The following is an 18,999-nucleotide window of genomic DNA, read 5'->3' on the forward strand; positions in this document are numbered from 1 at the left end:
ATAGCAAGACGTGTGCTACAGGAAACCCCATGAAATGAGCTTCTCTGGGCCGTGGAGGCATGCGGTGTGTTGGATAACGTAGCAGACACCGTGGCAGCACTCTGCCCTTTGGTAGGCAGCCCTCATCGCAGCAGCCCTGACTTGACCCTGGGAGCACAAAAATCAGGTCAGCCAGTCAAAGCTGGATTTAAATGGAAAGGAATCAGAATATGCCACCCCAAAATACGCCACTTTGGCATACAGACTATTTTGAGATGAAAGAAACCTTCTTGGAACCTCCCTTATCTGACTAAGAGCAGAAACTTCTGAGAAACGAGGACTGCCATGAATCCTTTTTCCCAGGGGACTTTCATGGCCATGAACAGTACAGAAAGTAGGCAGAAAGATGGGACTGTAGAAACAAACTTTACTAAATTACCCTTATCTTCCAGTAGCTTCTCACATACATTTATTTTTCCACAATGTACTTCCTCTAGAAGCTCAAAATTCTTTTTGTCTTGTTATTTCTCCACAAATTTGCATCCATACTTCTATGTATGCAAAGGATAAGAATTGCCCTTTTGTAAAATTAGTATCCAAGTGTTTGGGTCTGACCACCTCTCTACAGTTTTTATTTCTGTGAGACACCATCCATACGCATATGAAATAAACCTTTTTCTCCTGTTATCCTATTTTTTGTCAGTTCAATATTCAGGGCTGCTGCCACTGAAACCAAGAGGTCAATGAAAGAGTTTTTCCTCCCTAATGGAACCCAGCTTGACCCCTTAAGTAGGGTAGCTTATTTAATAATGTTTAAATTTATTTCATCTATGAAATTAGTATCACAATATCTGCCTTAGTATAAGAATCGATGAGATAGCACTGGGTCCTTTTAGTGGCTGGTATATTATAGATACACAATAAGTGATAGCTGTCATAACACCAAATAATATCCAAAAACTGATCATTTGTCATGAACCACAGTCCACACCATTTGGAGATGTAGTTGTAGATCCTTTTGTAGTAAGAACGGACTACCAAGATCTGCCTGGAGACTAAATAATGTGAAAATCAAGTCAAAATATGATAGTTGACTCTAACTTCAGTTACTAGTAAACAGCATCACCGAGCATTGCGTGGCAAGAATAAGAAAGCATCTGCATAGAAGCTACATCCAGCCAAATGATTGAATATCCCAGACTGCAATATTTCTAAAAGAGTGCTCAGAATAAAGTACATCATTTACAATAAGGGACAGTCCTGATTCATCTTATAGAGTAAATGTTACAATTATTGAAGCAAAGAGCTCACAGTGAAAGTTCACCTTATATATGCACAAATAATCAATTTTCAATGTTCTATGAAAGTAAAACATTAATAACTGCCTATGAAAATCTCCTACAAATTGATATTTCTAGCATGATGAAAAAGAAAGGCTCCAAAATCTAATTATATCTCTCTGATAAATTAGATGTGCTCTGTGAGTGATGATATTTTGTTACTAATACAATAGTTATTTTGATTACTGTATTGGTCTAATGTGTTGATATTTTACTGAATCCTCTATCAAACCATATTTCTCCTATGTATGCAAAGGACACGAATAGGCAAGCCACAGGTGAAGAAGTAAACATGTCTCATAAACATGTGAGATTTTCAACACTCCTCATAATTTTTAAAAATACAATTTTTTGTTTTATCAGATTAGCAAAGATAAAGAATTTGATCATATGTGATGTTGACAATCACGGGGAAAACAAGTAATCATAACATTCATGATACAGACCCTTTGGAATCCAGCTTGTACTATCTGTCCATCCACAATTAAACCACATCTACCTTTACACCTAGCGAGTCCATTTCTAGGAATTTAAAGATATTCTACTACCTAGGCTAAACGTGTTCCAGGATCAATAAAGATCTACATTGTGGCACCGGTCGTTACGCTTACAACAAAACCCCCAAGGAACCTAAATGTCTTTCAAATCAATAAAGGACTAGTTGAATTATTTATATGATATTCATACAATGAGTGCCATGCAACCATGGATCTATATGTCTTAATACGTAAAGGCGTGGAAAAAAATTGTTTGTGGTACATCATGTCTATATGCTCCCATCTGTGAGAAAAACGGGACTGATACATAGACATGTACAATACAATATCCACATATAAAATCACATTTCTGGGAAGACATATAAGAAAGTATGGACAGTGTTTGCCTCTGGGCAAGGGGACACGGCCTGCAATAAGAGGGGGACTGTTTCATTGTAAAACTGAATTGTTAACATTACTATCATCTGTATATATTAGTTTTTCAATTGCCTACATAGTTAGTTGTTTTAAAAGGCAAGGATGTAGTGAAATAACTTGGAAATATGGATGCAATAAAACAAGCAAAGTTAAATGAGATAAATCTAAGATGATGAGTTTTGTAGATTAACCTTGAAGGAAGGGATCTCTGATCTATATGTTTCTCTGTTTTGGTCAAACAAGTTACACACCGTTATTCATTTTTTTTTTTTTTTTTTTATAAAACTCTGCAGAATATGTACTAGTATGGTCACCATCATTCTACACTCAAACCAAGGCTGCTTAAATGACCAAGTTTGCACAGCAGGTAGACGAGCTGAGAGGCACAATCAGGTCTCCCGGATGCAGAGCCTGAGTGAGCTCTTGGGCATGTCTCACCCACTTCACCTTGACCTCTGCTGCCCAGTGAGGGCCAGACCATTGAAGCCTCTCAGTGGCTTGTGATGGCTCTGAGAATTGCAAGGTAAATATAAGAAAGCATCTGCATAATACTTTCTATTTTCTCTTCTATTTTCATAAAAGTATAGACCTCATGACGCAGTAGATTATATTTTTAAAATGACATTTCTCACATTGGATGCTATTGACCTTTGAGAGTGTGGCTCAAAAAATAGGTGAATTGGCAGGGCATGATGGCTCACACCTGTAATCCCAGCACTTTGGGAGGCCAAGGCAGGTGGATCATCTGAAGTCAGGAGTTTGAGACCAGCCTGGCCAACGTGGTGAAACCCTGTCTCTACTAAAAATACAAAAATTAGCCGGGCATAGTGGTGGGTGCCTGTAATCCCAGTTACTCAGTAGGCTGAGGCCGAAAAATCACTTGAACCTGGGAGGCAGAGGTTGCAGTGAGCTGAGACCACACCATTGCACTCCAGCCTGGGCAACACGAGCAAAATGCCATCTCAAATAAATAAATAAATAAGCGAATCATATAATATCTCACTTTGTAAAGCACTTTGCAATCTTCTACACATGCATTATCTTATTTCTGTCTCACTACAGCATGGAAGAAAACTTCTCATTAATTTGTAAATAGGAGTACGGAGGCTGAGTTGAGATGACTTCCTCAGCCTGAAGGGACAACAGGAAACCTATCCTAGGTCGTCTGAACCTAAGTTTCACGTTGCAAACATATCCCTGCATCCTGGGTGAGTCATATCTGAAAACTAGCTTTGGAATTGTAGTTCAGGTTGGTTTGCAGAATCTTTTATTGCTTGCTGCCATGGCTTTTAGACTCACAGTTCAAAGATCCCCTCGGAAGCATAAACCCATTCTGAAATGCTGCATTCCAACCTTGCAACCTTCTAAATGTCTAAAGTCTATGGTTTTGGAAGCTGAGTTCCTATGACTTCTTTAACAGATTTTTCTGTTGAAAACTTTTTCTCAATATAGTCTTTGTGACCATGGTAATTACTTTAACTAGAAGTTCTGATTAGAAAAATTTCTAATTACAGGTCTATAACCAAAATATAAGAACACCCATCGGGCACATCAACTCCAGTTTTCTCTTTAGTTTTCTTCCCACTCCACTCCCTCCATCAATGTTCCTATTGCCTCAGGCTCAGGTTGGGCTCTTGGCTGTTACTATGAGAATGATTACACATGGGGTCCCTTCCTGACAAGACAGCTGAAACAGGCTGTCTGTGGAAAACACAGCTATACTTTTTGTTTTCAACACTATTCATGATTATCAGGTATGATTGTGCTTATAAGGGTTTGGTGAACTTTTTGAAAAATATATATCACATTCAAATTATCTTTTTGGAGAACAAACCTGGTGACAGGAAATGTCAACATCATTAATCATATATTAAGTTTCATTAAAATCAAAACTTTGAAATAATTAGCTTCTGCTGCTTCTCAGAGTGGTAATTATAGACCATCAGGGAGTGTCACACTCTCTCGGATTTCCTCCTTTAAATATTAAATGCTAAAGATGAAACATTATTTTTAACACAATCTTTTCAATTTTAGCTGTGGAATGTAAACAATACTTTCCGGGTATTGGGCTAATCAAATCTCATAGTTCAGGAAATCTGAATCTTACTGTATTCAACGGTGAAATGAAAATATTAATACACGCCATCTCATAGGAGAGCAGAGTTCAGAAGCATAAAAATATCTGTATTTCAATGTGTTTGGAGACTTCTCTTTTCCATCACTTAAAATCAAGCTGTCTTCCATTTCCAGTCATCATTAACAGTTATTTATTCAATGATAGTTAGAAAAAAAGTATAGCATCGGACTATTCTATTTCATTTTAACAACTCCCTGCAAGTTTCTTTTTCTAACTCATTTCTACATGATAGTCTTTACATAAATAATCCATAAACTATTGTATCTTCTCTCATAATTCTCAGTTCGATCTAAGGCAAATTCTACTATGGAGGAATAATAAAGTAATGTAATAATACATATTATCTCAATGAACACTATTCTTTCTGTAATTTATACTCATATTTTCATGAAAACTACTGCCCACTTAAAAAAAGGTAGCTGCTCAGCCTGGTGTGAGAGACCGCACGGGGCACAAAGAGAGACAGATAGTTGGGTTCCTTGTTCTCAGGGAGCTTTTTATCTTTTCGGGGAAACAAACAAACGAACAGAAATGCTGGTAACTCCAATAAAAGGCCAAAGTTCCCATTACAGAAATGGACTTTCGTTTGGAGAAAGGGGGCAAAAAAGTGAAGAATCAAAGTGGAATGAAGTTCTTCAGCTCAGGACTCAAGGGGGCAAAAAAGTGAAGAATCAAAGTGGAATGAAGTTCTTCAGCTCAGGACTCTGGGAGAACGCAGATGACCTTCGAAGGCACAGAGGCTCAAAAGGGAAAGTGACATGTAGTGTTCATTTCTCCTCATTACAAAGCTTTCCCACTCTGCCAGCCCTTGAGTCTCTGCCAAAATGCAAATGATGGTGGCTGAGTCTCTTGCTATAGAAGCTCAGAATAAATAACCTTTGCTTTTCTCATGGGGTTGGCCTTCGTTTATTTCCACAGGATTCAGTGTGTTGACAGAGGGGCTAGTTTTAGAAAAGGAAAGGAACATCTCTTCCTCTGAGATAAAAACGGAAGGAGGGAAGGACGAATGAAGTCACTTGGGGGATTCTGAGTTGGAAAGAAAGCTGAATGAGTTACATCAGGTGGATGCCATCTTCTCAACCAAAGCCATCTCTAAACAGAGACCCACGGAAGGGAAGGGGAGGGAAGTGGAAGGGATTTATAACTGGAAAAGACAGGGAGCCAATAAGAAATGGATCAATTGACTCACTTACGTTTAACATCGTGAATTAAGCATAAATGCTTATCTCTCTTAGATCTTAGAAAATTCAGGAAGAAACAGATACTGGCACTGATAAAAGGGAAAATACTTCAGAATATTATATAGGCGATAGGCTCACTGTCAGCTCAAATGAAGAAACTAGGAGAGGACATAAAAGAAAAGGCTCTAGAGATAGTTTTTGTCTTTATTCTACTTTCCATCGCTATTTTTTCATTTAGTGCACTAGAAATCCATTTGTAGTATCAAGGGCTCTAGGCTTTTACATTCTTTGGAGTTCCTCTGGGGTAGGAAGAATAAGTTAGACTACCTCCTTTTTCTTTTTTAGGCAGTCAGAAGAGTGCTCAGATATCAAATAAGGAGCCAAAACCAAATGGGATCTTCTAAATTTGGGAGCAACACTGTAATTTTAAAACATAGTTGGGTTTGTCAATACAAAGCAAAATAGATCAAAGTTAATGTAGATAAAGGGAAAAATTCATAGTTTAAGAAAAGGATGAAAAATGATAATAAGGTCTTCCCTATTTTGGAGCAAAGTAAGATGAAAGTAAAAAAAAAAAAAAAAAAAAAAAAAAAAAAACCTGCAAACGTCCACAATAAATTTCTGTCCCTTAGTAAGAAGAATAATAGTGGATATTTATTGAACATTTATATGACAGATGCTATTGTATCAAAGGTACTCACATTAACACATTTAGTCTTTACAGAAGCCTTTCACACAAGACCCAATACTTGTCTGCAATATACAGATGAAAAGAAAATGAGGCACAGTAAAATCAAGAAACTTCCCCAAGATTGCAAAGCTCCTAAGTGGTATAGCCAGATTCGAACCCAGGTAATCTGGCCCTATAGTCCACATGCTTATGTCTGGAATATGAAGAAATGAAGGGAGAGGAAGAGTGACGGAGGGAGGCAGAAGTACTGTTCAGTCAGTGCTGAACAATTCTTTAGTACCATACAATTGTTCATTACTGCAGTTTAAGAATGTTTCCTGTGGTATCACTGTGTCCATCACCAATACCTTTGGACGACAATATAAGGACACCCATAGAACTTAGATTCTGGTCTTTAATAGAAAGTCTTCCTGAAAAGGAACCAGGGCTCATTTGAAAGTAGACAATACCATGTCTCAAAGCAAGCTAATCTAAAATAGCACTAGAAAAGCTAGCTGTTGCCAAAAAGCAAGGCTGCTCTCAGAGATACCTGAAATAGTGTCAAAAAGTACAAAAGGTGGCTCTCACTGGCCAAGAAGTGACAATTTGGGCATTAAAAGGGAAAACAATGATTAAAGTCCACCAGAGCAAGCTGAGTCTGTTAAGACCACTCTAAGGTCATGATACTAAACAGAAAAGTGATAAAATACTAGGAGGTAATTGTCAACACATAAAGTGGTCTCTCAATACTGTCTTCTAGGAATGTCATATACTGATGAACCAAATTATGTGTGTACTATGCTGAAGCTGCAGCTGTTATTGATATAAATCTAGATGTCTGCAGATATTTTTTGAGTAAGAAATGATAGGTCAGAGGAAGAGATTCAGCAAATAAAGTATGTGAAAAACAAAGTAGAGAAAAATAATAGAGAAACTTGAAAATTTAGAAAGGATGCATAAAAAGTCTGTGTGTGAAAGGGTGGTATATAACAAAGTGAATTTGGCCCTTGCTATACTTTCTGTGACCAGACTTTGGTGGCCTAAGACACTCCTTATTGGAGAACTGCTGTGGAAACTTACACATTGGTTACCCAGCCTATAACATTACATGGAACATCTTTTGTACAGACCCAAATCTATTCAATTTAGGATGAAAGAAAATTTCTGGATTCAGGAATAATGGGGATTAGATAGGTTAGAGAAAGAGGCTGATATATAGAGATACAGACAGACAGACTGAGTTGTTTCATTTCCTTCATACTTCAGACTAAGTGAGCAAGCTAAAACCAATGTGAAGATATGTGGCCAAGAGTGAGCCAACCTAGACCGGTAGCCACCCAGGCATGGGGACTGATTTAGGAAGATGAGAGGCAAGTGTGAGGAGGTCCGGAACAGGGGCTGCCATAACTACCTAGATAAAATAGGTGACACATGCTCATTGATATGATTATATGGCAATGTTAGCCCACCCAAGACGGTATGTTTACTCAGCTTGCTTAATGATACTTTGCAGAAATTAATTTCCATGTTGTCATGAGGATTGGGCCTGAAGTCAGGGAGAAGGATGCTGACTGGTTCTGTATGTATTTATCAGGGAGGAGTAGCAACAAAAGCCCCTCCTCTAGTGAGCGTCTAACAGTGTCTCTAATAAGTGGGGGAGTAGCAACTGAAAATGACTGATGTAGGATAGCTCTGTGGGGGGAGTAGGGAAGATGGAAGTAGCTATATATACAAAATGAAGACTTCTCCTCTGAAAGGGTGGGTGTTCATGTGAAAGCAGGTGTTCTGCAATTGAGCAGCACCTGGAGCTCAGCTCCAATGTCTCTGCTGGTCCCTGAGGACATGATGTATGGGAAACTTCACCGTGTGTGGTTACTTCTCACAAGAATGAGGTATGAAGACGACAAGGGGCACTAGCGAATTGCAAAATAGCCAAGTCATAGGATGCATGCAACCTAAACTAGCAGTTTGAACTTTCCTTACTTATCAGTGATGTCCCAGGCCTACTGACATGTAGGTTATTAGTAGAAACTAGAAAATGTGTCTTTCACTCCCTCAAGTAATCAAAGTGACATGGAGATTTAAAGTTATATGGACCAAACCAATCATTTAAAACATATTGAGAAATGGTGGAAGTGCCCAGAAATCCAATACAAAGAGACAAAGGTCATTTACTGAGGCCAAAGATCTTATTTTTGGGGCAATACAACTGAGACTCATTAAAAGACATTTGGAAAATAAGTTTAGAGCCTTTGATGTTTTGTGATATTTTGTAGATTTGTGAGGGAAATTATGATAAAATTATCCACTATTAGTACAGTAATCTAGCAGCAAAATAATACAAAGGGGGGAAGAAATAAAACAAGACAAAAAAATAAGGATTTTTTGTAGGGAGACAGATATGGTTTTTAGAGAGGCATATGAAAGTTGGAAAAACATTGAGTGGGCAAAATGAATCGGAATGGGAATCTTATTAGAAGACAGAAAGGCTAGTTAGCAGAAATAACATGAATTAAAGTACTATATTTAAGAAAGAGTACACCAGATGAGGTCTTGGGGAGAGACTGTCAAAACTGTGATGAGATGCTGACAGACTGTAAATGTTGATATTCTTTCGACTTTCAGAAGTGAGGAGCGCTACACACAGAGTGAGTTTAACGATAAAGTAATAAGATCTCAGCAAAGGTTGAACTGAGCAAGCAGCACTTTATGATAGTGACAACACATGGAGAAAAGCAGAAAGAGAACACACTGGACTTCGGTACAAAGTAATTGGAAACTGAGCATCATGGGGTAGAGTTAGCGCCTCCTTCAGGTAAAGTCTGGGAAGGAGTCCAGGGAGGTTAGCTCCAGGAAAGGGATGAGGTCATGAGAGGAAGAACTGGAATTTTCTAGAGAAAGGTTTAAGCTGAGACTGGCATGCTCAAGAACTTCTGTAGACCAGTGGATTTTCGTACAGGTCTGTGTCAGTGCCAGTATATTCAATGGTGCATCTCCGAAAAAGCCCTCACCTCTTTTAACAGGGGCATGACTGCCTGGAGGAATCTAGAACTGAACAACAGAACCTACTCTCCCTGAAGACTTATGAGGGCCTGGACCAATGGCTGAGGCTGCCCTGAGGACAAGGATGGGTAAAACCAGGAGTCAATCAGTTTAAGAATTGGCTGTCAGATTGAGGCAAAAAAAAAAAAAAAAAAAAAAAAAAAAAAATCCAAGTGAGACTTCAGGATGCTGCAGGAAGCATGGCGGTATGCTAATCATGATCTGGCAAATGGATGGGAAGAAAATTAAGACAGAAGGGGTTGACAGAGGAGGAGGTTCAGGGAAGTAAGAGACTGAATAAACAAATGGACAATGACCAAATCATATATGAAGGCTGCACAATCTGTAGGCTCCTGCCCAGGAAACTAACTCCTTTTCTGCAATAACCAGTCCAGGAAGCCAGTCTGCTGTAAGTTAGACTTGTAGGAAGTCAGATTGCTATCTCTAGTAACAATCCAGGAAGCTAAACAATAATTTCTGTAACAACTGGCCCCAAATGGCCAGGACTTGACTAATGACCAACAGCTTCCTTAATTTTTGTTCCTACTTCTAATTCAGGATCAACCAGAAAAAGTCAAGTATGACCCTCTAACCAATTACATAGGATGTCACTTCCAGTTATCCCACCTACAGCCTACCCAAGCCAATAGCCTCTAATCAGAGCACACCTAGAGCCTTCTTTCTTCCACTATGAAGTTTTCCCATTTCTCTGCCTGCCTTTGAGTCTCTGCAAAACACAATTGATGGTGGGTGACTCCCTTGCTGCAGCAAGCTCTAACTAAATAGCCTCTGCTCTCATGTGATTTGTCTTTGTATATTTCCATAGAACCAAAGACTAAAGTCAGGATAGATTCAGGATAAGTGAAGAAGTGAGAGGAAAAGGAAGTAGGTTGTGAATAGAGAAGAGGAATTTCTAGACTCTTTGGAGGAACAAGGAGATAATTAACATTTGCATATTATTTTTAATGAGTTTCCTGATGCTTTGCCATGGGTTTATACAAGTTACCGAATCCTCATAAACTTTGTGAGACAGATTTTTTAAATCTATCATTTTTAAGGAAAATGAAATTAAAAGAGCTTTCATAACCCATTAAGGGTGAAGAGGTGTCCCACGCCGAATTTATTCTTTTCACTATGTCAGGTCACTCTCCCGGACCCTCTCTGACATCCCCATTTTATTATTTCGTTTTCACACTGCTGACCAAGACATACCTGAAACTGGGGGAAAAAAAAGGGTTTAATTGGACTTACAGTTCCACTGGGCTGAGGAGGCCTCAGAACCATGGCAGGAGGTGAAAAGTTGCAGTGGCAAGAGAAAATTAGAGAGAAGCAAAAGCAGAAACTCCTGATAAATCCATCAGATCTCGTGAGACTTATTCCCTAACAGAATAGCACGGGAAAGATGGCCCCATGATTCAATGACCTCCTTCCGGGTCCTTCCCACAACATGTGGGGATTCTGGGAGATATAATACAAGTTGAGGTCTGAATGGCGCACAGCCAAACCATATCACCCATTGTAGTTATGACCACCGTAAATTGCCGCAACAGTCTCATGACTCTACTGTAACTCCTTGTGCAGTCTCTTGCTGCTCTGCTGATCGGAGATGAATGAAATAATTCAATTCATATCTTCCCCAAGCTTACAGTTAGTAAGTAGTAGAAGCAAGATTTGAATTCAGATCTTCCTAATTTCAAAGTCCATGGTTGTTAACTGTGTTAGGCTAGCTTGGAAGTGGAGTTGCTTGCTGGCAGGTAGGTGTGAGGATGAAGTGGGCATTAAATGTATTGACTTGAAATGCTTAAAAAGATGGCAAGGCTCGAGTCTTGGGAAGTAGATTCTTAAGTTGCTAAAAACATTGGCAAGGGATGAGATTGATGGGTGGAGGTCTGTTAGCCAGGCACGAAAGGCTTACTCCCCAGGAAATCATTGAGGAACTCCAGAAACATTGCATCCACCTGGAGTACCCTCTGTTGGCAGAATATGACTTCCAGAAGAATTCTGTCAACCCTGATGTCAACACTGACCTAAAGCCCACAGCTGTCCTCAGACCCTATCAGGAGAAGAGCTTGTGGAAGATTGAATCAAATTCAGATGAGAATAATCCAGAAAAAGTGGTGAAACAACAGGTTGGAAACTGGATTGGGGTATAAGGAGATGCAGTAACCCTACCTCCTCATCCTGTGCATTGGAGAGAGGAGCCAAGGCAGAAACTTCCTGGGGATGAAGTTAGGGGAAGCAAGATACCAGTTCTAGGGCAGACATACCAGAAGCGCATGTTGTAATATCTGAGAACGCAGAACAGAAACCCAGGGCACAGGGCAAGAAGCTGCAGAGGAAAGACCTAGAGGGGACGTATGTTTTGGAAAAGATCTCTCTCTCTCTCTCTCTCTCTATATATATATATATATATAGATAGATAGATAGATAGATAGATATAGATATAGATATAGATATCTATATATCTATATATAGAGGTACATAGATATATCTATATAGAGAGATATCTATATATATAGATATCTATATATAGAGAGATACACATACACACACATATCTATATATATAGATATCTATATATAGAGAGATACACATACACACACATATCTATATATATAGATATCTATATATAGAGAGATACACATACACACACATATCTATATATATAGATATCTATATATAGAGAGATACACATACACACACATATCTATATATATAGATATCTATATATAGAGAGATACACATACACACACATATCTATATATATAGATATCTATATATAGAGAGATACACATACACACACATATCTATATATATAGATATCTATATATAGATGTATATATAGAGAGATACACATACACACACACATATATACACATATATACACATATATATACACATATATACAATCATATATCGTATACAATATCACATATATATATATGATATATGTTATCTAGTAACCCGGGTAGTGAGTTCAACCACCCACAGGAAAAGAGAATGCATAGTAGCTAGAAAAATATTTTATAGATGGTGGGAGAAGTAGTATTAAGTCATTAGAATTTAGTCACTGATTGGAAGAAGAAATAGCCAGACCCCAACTCCAGTTACGTGAGTTAAAAATAAAAATCAAAGCAAATTTTAGCTTCCTCCAAGTTAAAAAAAAATGACTGCTGTTGAAAATTACCAATACCTGGTAATGTGCATTGAAATGATCAGGCATTTTGTTTTAAGGAAGCTGCTATGGTTTGATCTCCATGAAATTGCTTTCTAGGTGATCGGGTTTGCATTTAAAATACACAGCACTCTTTGCTTTAAGGTGAGGAGAGAGAGAAGCAGTGTGTTCTCACTCAATAAATATGAGCCATGGTCCCCTTGTCTATGTATATTTGACATGCAACAGCATTAGCAAAAGATGACAGTAATCTACTGTTCTTCTGTTGCTTTCGTTACAGTAATCACGAAACAATTTTTCACCTAAATCCAGTCTGGAAAGTAAATATATTTATGAAATACCTTTATTATTTCCAGCTTTTAAGTTCAGGGGTACATGTGCAAGATGTGCAGGTTTGTTACCTAGGGAAGTGTGGGTGATGGTTTGCTGCACAGATCATCCCATCACCCAGATATTAAGCCCAGCATCCATTAACTATTCTTCCTGACGCTCTCCCTCCTCCCATCCCTGACCCTCCAACAGGCTCTGGGGTGTGTTGTTCCCCACCATGTGTCCATGTGTTCTCATCATTTAGCTCCCACTTATAAGTCAGAACATGCAGTATTTGGTTTTCTCTTCCTGCATTAGCTTGCTAAGGATAATGGCTTCCAAAGCCATGCATGTCCCTACAAAGGACATGATCTTGTTCCTTTTATGGCTACTTAATATTATGGAATACCTTTCTAACATGAAGGAAGAAAATCTAAAATGTGTATTGATTCCTTTCTTGTATGCTCTGTTCTGTATATAATGCCTGTTGCCTAGTAACTAGACTATAAGGTACCACAGGTTTAAAAAAAAAAAAAAAAAAAAAGCCAATTGTCTTTTCAGAACATTTCCTGCACCAGAACATTCAACCTCAAAGCAAAATATCCAGGATAAAACTCACATACAGATTATAAGGTTGTTGTTTATTTTAAGTTAGGAAAGTGGCGGGGGGGTCTTAGGCTAATGCTTTCCATAGGGGAAATATAACAATTTAAATTTATGATAAGCTCTAAGTCATAATTACTGCTGTAATTTAGTGGCCTCACTTCAGCTTTGCAGCAATATGTATATAAAAATAGACCTCTTGTTTATCTGCCTGTTTTTGGTACTTTTCTTCACCCTCCCCGAACCTGAAAAAACAGTAGCAGCTCAGGGAAGAGTTTGATGAGATTTCTGGGGTTGAGATTATGCTGCGGTGTCTCTGCTGGTCAGCAATGGCCCTCAGGAAATGCTACTTAATGTAACTGAAGAGACATAATGCATACATAAAAGAGTAAAGCTATTGTAGTTTCTAGATTAAAAACACACTGTGTGCTAAATTGGAACAGGTTGAGGAGCCCTGTGTCTTCTCATAGACACACTTACTTCTTCAATCTCTAACTTTAAGTTAGAATTTTCCCTGAGACGTGTATTTTTTAACTGGCATTTGATGGAACAACTAGCACAGCGTTCTTTGTCCACTGGGCCACTCATTTTTACAAGCTCATCACAGAACACCCAAAACAAACCCCATAAACAGTGGTCTCCAGAAATGCAGACTGTTACAAAAATTTTTTGTTGCCCACCAGCCTGTAGAGAATATGACCAGACTGTAAAGTGAATTCAATGATTACTCATTACCTGCCCTAAAAGTAAGAGCACCAGTGGACAGACTCACGCCTCAGCTTAAGCCAAGGGGAGCCTGGATGACTAACATGTGTTTATGTATTTTCTTCTCCATTATTCAAGGCCCTCTTTGGATTTCTTGCCCACCCCCTAAAAGAGAATTTTTGTTTGTTACCTCTTACCGACATTTATTTTGGCAATTTTTTTCCGAGAGTCCATCCTCATCCTCTCCCATGATGTCCACGGCTGAAAAGATCAGTGCAACGAGAATGGCAAAGCAGCACACCAGGGCAAAGATTACGATGCACTTCTGCTGGGACTGAAAGACGAAACAAAGACAAAGAGAAGTAAGTGGTGCTGCTTTTTCTTGGGAAACTCAAGATGTGCCAACTTCTCAACATTCCATGAAAAATGGGTGGGGATATGATTATCACTGCCAGAGAAGGGAAAGCTATTCTCTAGTGAACAGGCCCAAGATCTTTGTGCTTATTCCTCAACACAGCCTTCAAACCCCACTTCAAGTGCTAGACCCTGTTAAATAATTCAAGTGTAGTATCCAGGCTTCTGAATGAGTTTGCTCTTCTTCTTCCTACTCAAAAGCAGTCCAGAAAAGATCACTATGATATCTACTGTTTCAAATTAAAAATGAAACACATATGCTGGCATCATGCTGTCAATAAAAACAGTCAAATTCTGTAAAATATTTGAAGATATTTATTCTGAGTCAAATGTGACTGACCGATGGCCCATGACAGAACCTTCAGGAGATCCTGAGACCGTGTACCCAAGGTCGTGGGCCATAACTTAGTTTTATACATTTTAGGGAGACATAAAACATCAATCAATACATGTAAAATGTATATTGGTTCAGTCCAGAAAGGCAGGACAGCTGGAAGAGGGGGCTTCCAGGTCATAGGCAGAGTCAAAGATTTTCTGATTGGCAATTGGTTGAAAGAGTTATTATCAATAGCAAGGAATGTCTGAGTTACTATAAGGGGTTATAGAGACCAAGGATTTATGCAGATGAAGCTTCCAGGTAGCAGGCTTCAGAGAGAATAGACTATAAATGTTTCTTAACAGACTTAGAGTCTGTTCTATCAGCAATTCCAAAAGGGAGGAGGGCACAGATGAGGCATGTCCAGCTCCCACTTCTCATCATGGCCTGAACTCATTTTTCAGGTTAACTTTGGAATGCGCTTGGCTGAGAAGAGGGTTCCATTCAGATGGATGGGGGGGTTTGAATTTTATTTTTGGTTTACAATGTGTTATTTAACTGACATTGTTTTCTTTAAAACTCTGAACGCAGACATAACTCTTGATATGATTTTCACTTAGAAATACAAGCTGAATGTCTAGGTGGTTAAAGTCACTCACACACATATCATTAGGCCCAAGTATTATAATTTGAGCTATTTCTCTCTCTACGGGCTCATGGCTAAAAGTGGCCGAAGACATGGCCATGAAAACTGGGCAGGAGCTGTGACCACTGCAACAAATTATTTTGCCTGCTTTGCCTCTGCTACAGTCTGAATATTTGTGCACATCCAAAATTCGTGTGTTGAAACCTTAACCTCCAAGGTGATGATATTAGGAGATCGGGATTTTGGGGAGGAGATTAGGTCATGAAGGCAGAGTTCTGCCCTCATGAATGAGTCTCAGAGATGGGAATGGTGGCATGCACCTATAGTCCCAGATAGTAAGGAGGCTGGGGTGGGAGGATTGCTTGATTCCAGGGTTTTGAGGCTGCAGTGTACTATGACCATGCCTGTGAACAGCCACCACACTCCAGTGTGGGCATAATAGTGAGAATTTGTCTCTAAAAGGAAAAAAAAAGTCCTTAAAGAGCTCCCTTGCCCCTTCTATCATGTGGGGATACAGCAAGATGGCACCATAGATGAAAAAGGATACGGGCCCTCGCCACATGCCAAATCTACCAGCATCTTGATCTTGGATTTTCCAGCCTCCAAAACTGTGAGAAACAAATTTCTGTTGTGTATAAGCTACCCAGTTTATGATATTTTGTTACAGCAGCCCAAAAAGACCAAGATAAATTCGATAAATTCTGGATGGAGAAAGGAGGAAAAGCAATTTTGAAAGTCTATGCACAGCTTTTAAGGGTTATTTACAGAGGTGAAAGGGTCCTCTTTCATCAGGCAGCCAGGCATACATCACTCTGTTAGTGATAAATATTTGTATACACACACACACACACACACAGTTCAGAGCCTTTCTGAAACCAGCTGACTTTGCATCCTCTTACCACCCTGCTTCACTTTATCACTCAAGCCACGTGATTTCCTAAGAATCCAAGGAACCTCCCAAACTCAGAGTCCAGGTCACCTAGAGGTATCCTTAAATGACAGATTGTAGTTAGAAATAGATGTAGTCAAGTCAAAGGAATTAATGGTGTTTCTGTGACCAGGCACTATCAGCCCACATGAGTGCTTCATTTTTGTTTTAAATCCTCCTTCAGGCCTCATCTCCTATTGTAACCTCAATCCAAGTCCGTTCCCGCCTGTCATGTTTTCTTACGCCTCACTCAAACATGAAGTGATGAAAGCCAAAGAAAGATACAATCATTATTCTTTTACCCTAGACCCTGCTTATCTGTAAGACATGGATTCTGTTTTATTCTTTTTTTTTTTTTTTTTTTTTTTTTTTTGCCTTTTGAGATGGCGTTTCACTGTTGTTGCCCAGGCTGGAGTGCAATGGCACGATCTCGGCTCACCGCAACCTCCACCTCCCAGGCTCAAGTGATCTCCTGCCTCAGCCTCCCGAGTAGCTGGGATTACAGGCATGCACCACTACGTGCAGCTAATTTTGTATTTTTAGTAGAGACGGGGTTTCTCCATGTTGGTAGGCTGGTCTTGAACTCCCAACTTCAGATGATCAGCCCACTTCAGTCTCCCAAAGTGCTGGGATTACAGGCATGAGCCACCGTGCCCGGCACTGTTTTATTCTTTCTATCCTCAAGCCAACAGCACAACCCTAACAAATAGAAGGTGTTCAAGAAATAATTATTGTATAAATAGTGAATGAACGAAATGAAAATTACAATGGCATATAGTATGGTTTGACTGTGTCCACACCCAAATCTCATCTTGAATTGCAGTTCCCATAATCCCCATGTGTCATGGGAGGGACCAGGCAGGAGGTGACTGAATCTGGGGGCAGGTTTTTCTCATGCGGTTCTTGTGACAGTGAATAATCTCACGAGATCTGATGGTTTTATGAAGGGCAGTCCTCCTGCACACGATCTCTTGCCTGTCCCATGTAAGAGGTGCCTTTGCTCCTCCTTCACTTTCCACCTTGATTGTGAGGTCTCCTCAGTCATGTGGAACTGTGAGTGCATTAAACCTCTTTCCTTTATAAATTACCCAGGCTTGGGTGTGTCTTTATTAGCAGCATGAGAACGGACTAATACAGCATACTTCTGAGAATGCAGAGACACATAAAATGGTTCTCTCAAAACTCATTTGTGACCTTTTTGAAAACTGGTTTGAGTCCATAATTTGGTGATTATAAATTTTGTATTTCATCCTTTTTTACTTTCTGCTGGTGCTACAGGCAAATTCATGGGCCACATTTAGCAACTATATAAAACTTGCAGAAGAGATGTGTATTCATCTTGCCATTTTATTTTTCATCCATCCCTTATTCCTCGTCGATTTTGTTTAAAGTTTATATTTTGACAAATTATAGTTTTAAAAGGTACAAAGTGATATTTTAAAAATATAGGTAGAATCATAAATTAAGCTATAAAACTGTCCATCACCTTAAATATTTGACATTTTTGTGATGAGAACATTGGAGATATACTCTCTTAATGATATAATGTACAGTACTCAAGTATTATCTATATTCACCATGCTATGCAACAGATCTCAAAAAGAAACCGACTTATTCCTCCAATCTTAGGCTTTGTACCCCTTTGCTTATCATCTCCTCATCCCCTCTACCCACCAGCCTCTGGTAACCACCATTCTACTCTCTACTTCTATGACTTCAATTGTTTTATATTCTGTGTATAAGTGAGAACATGTGGTATCTGCCTTTTTATGTTTGGCTTATCACTTAGCATGTGTTCTCCAATTCTATCCATGTTGGCGCAAATGACAAGCTTTCTTTTTTCAGGTTGAATACTATTTCGTTGTAAATACATTCCACATTTTCAAAACACCATTCATCTGTTGATGGGCACTTAGGTTAATCCCACAGCTTGGCTATTATGAATAGTGTTGCAATAAACACGGGAGTGCAGACGTCTCTTCAATATGCTGATTTAAAATCTTTGGGTAAATACCCAAAGGTAGAATTGCTAGATCATATGGAAAATCTAGTTTTAGTTTTTTGAGGAATCTCCATACAGTTTTCTATAATGGATACACTAATTGACATTTCTTCCAATAGTGTGTAAGTTCCCTTTCCTCCAGTCCTTGCCAATGCTAGTCTTTTGTCCTTTTCATGATAGCCATTCTAACACATGAAAGGTAACGTCTCATTGTGGTTTTAATTGGCATCTCCCTAATGATTAGTGAAACCGAACTTTTTTTACGTTATCTGTTACCCATTTGTATGTCTTTTCTAAAGAAATATCTATGAAAGTCCTTTACTTCTTTCTTACTCAGATTACTTGTTTTTCTTCCTATAGAGTTGAGTTTCTTATATAGTTGATTAGTTTTCTATCAGATGTATGGCTTGCAAATATTTTCTCCTAATCCCTAGGTTGTATCTTCACTCTGTTAGTTCCTTTGTTTTAAAGAAAGCTTTTTATTTGAATGTAATCCCATTTGTTTATTTTTGCCTTTGTTGCCTGTGCTTTTGAGGTGAAATCTAAAAAAGTTATCATCCAGGCCAATGTCATGTAGCTCTTCCCCTGTTTTAGTAGTTTCACACTTTCAGGTTTTATGTTTCTTTCATCCATTTTGA

At 38.8% G+C, this 18,999-nt stretch overlaps 1 protein-coding gene across 4 annotated transcripts in view; it reads right to left on the reverse strand.

Annotated features, from left to right (window-relative positions):
* The window catches only part of PLD5 (phospholipase D family member 5), a 422,686-nt gene that overhangs the window by 247,805 nt on the left and 155,882 nt on the right, over positions 1 to 18,999 (reverse strand). For 2 of the 4 annotated variants that reach the window (XM_050771115.1, XM_050771125.1), the window contains exon 2: positions 14,253 to 14,389. In XM_050771115.1, coding sequence (XP_050627072.1) covers positions 14,253 to 14,389 — 137 coding nt within the window. Of the gene's footprint in view, positions 1 to 14,245; positions 14,390 to 18,999 lie in introns of those variants that run through there. The other 2 variants (XM_050771134.1, XM_050771153.1) reach the window with 2 other exon arrangements.

The sequence above is a fragment of the Macaca thibetana genome, chromosome 1, assembly GCF_024542745.1.
Source record: "Macaca thibetana thibetana isolate TM-01 chromosome 1, ASM2454274v1, whole genome shotgun sequence".
NCBI lineage: Eukaryota > Metazoa > Chordata > Mammalia > Primates > Cercopithecidae > Macaca > Macaca thibetana.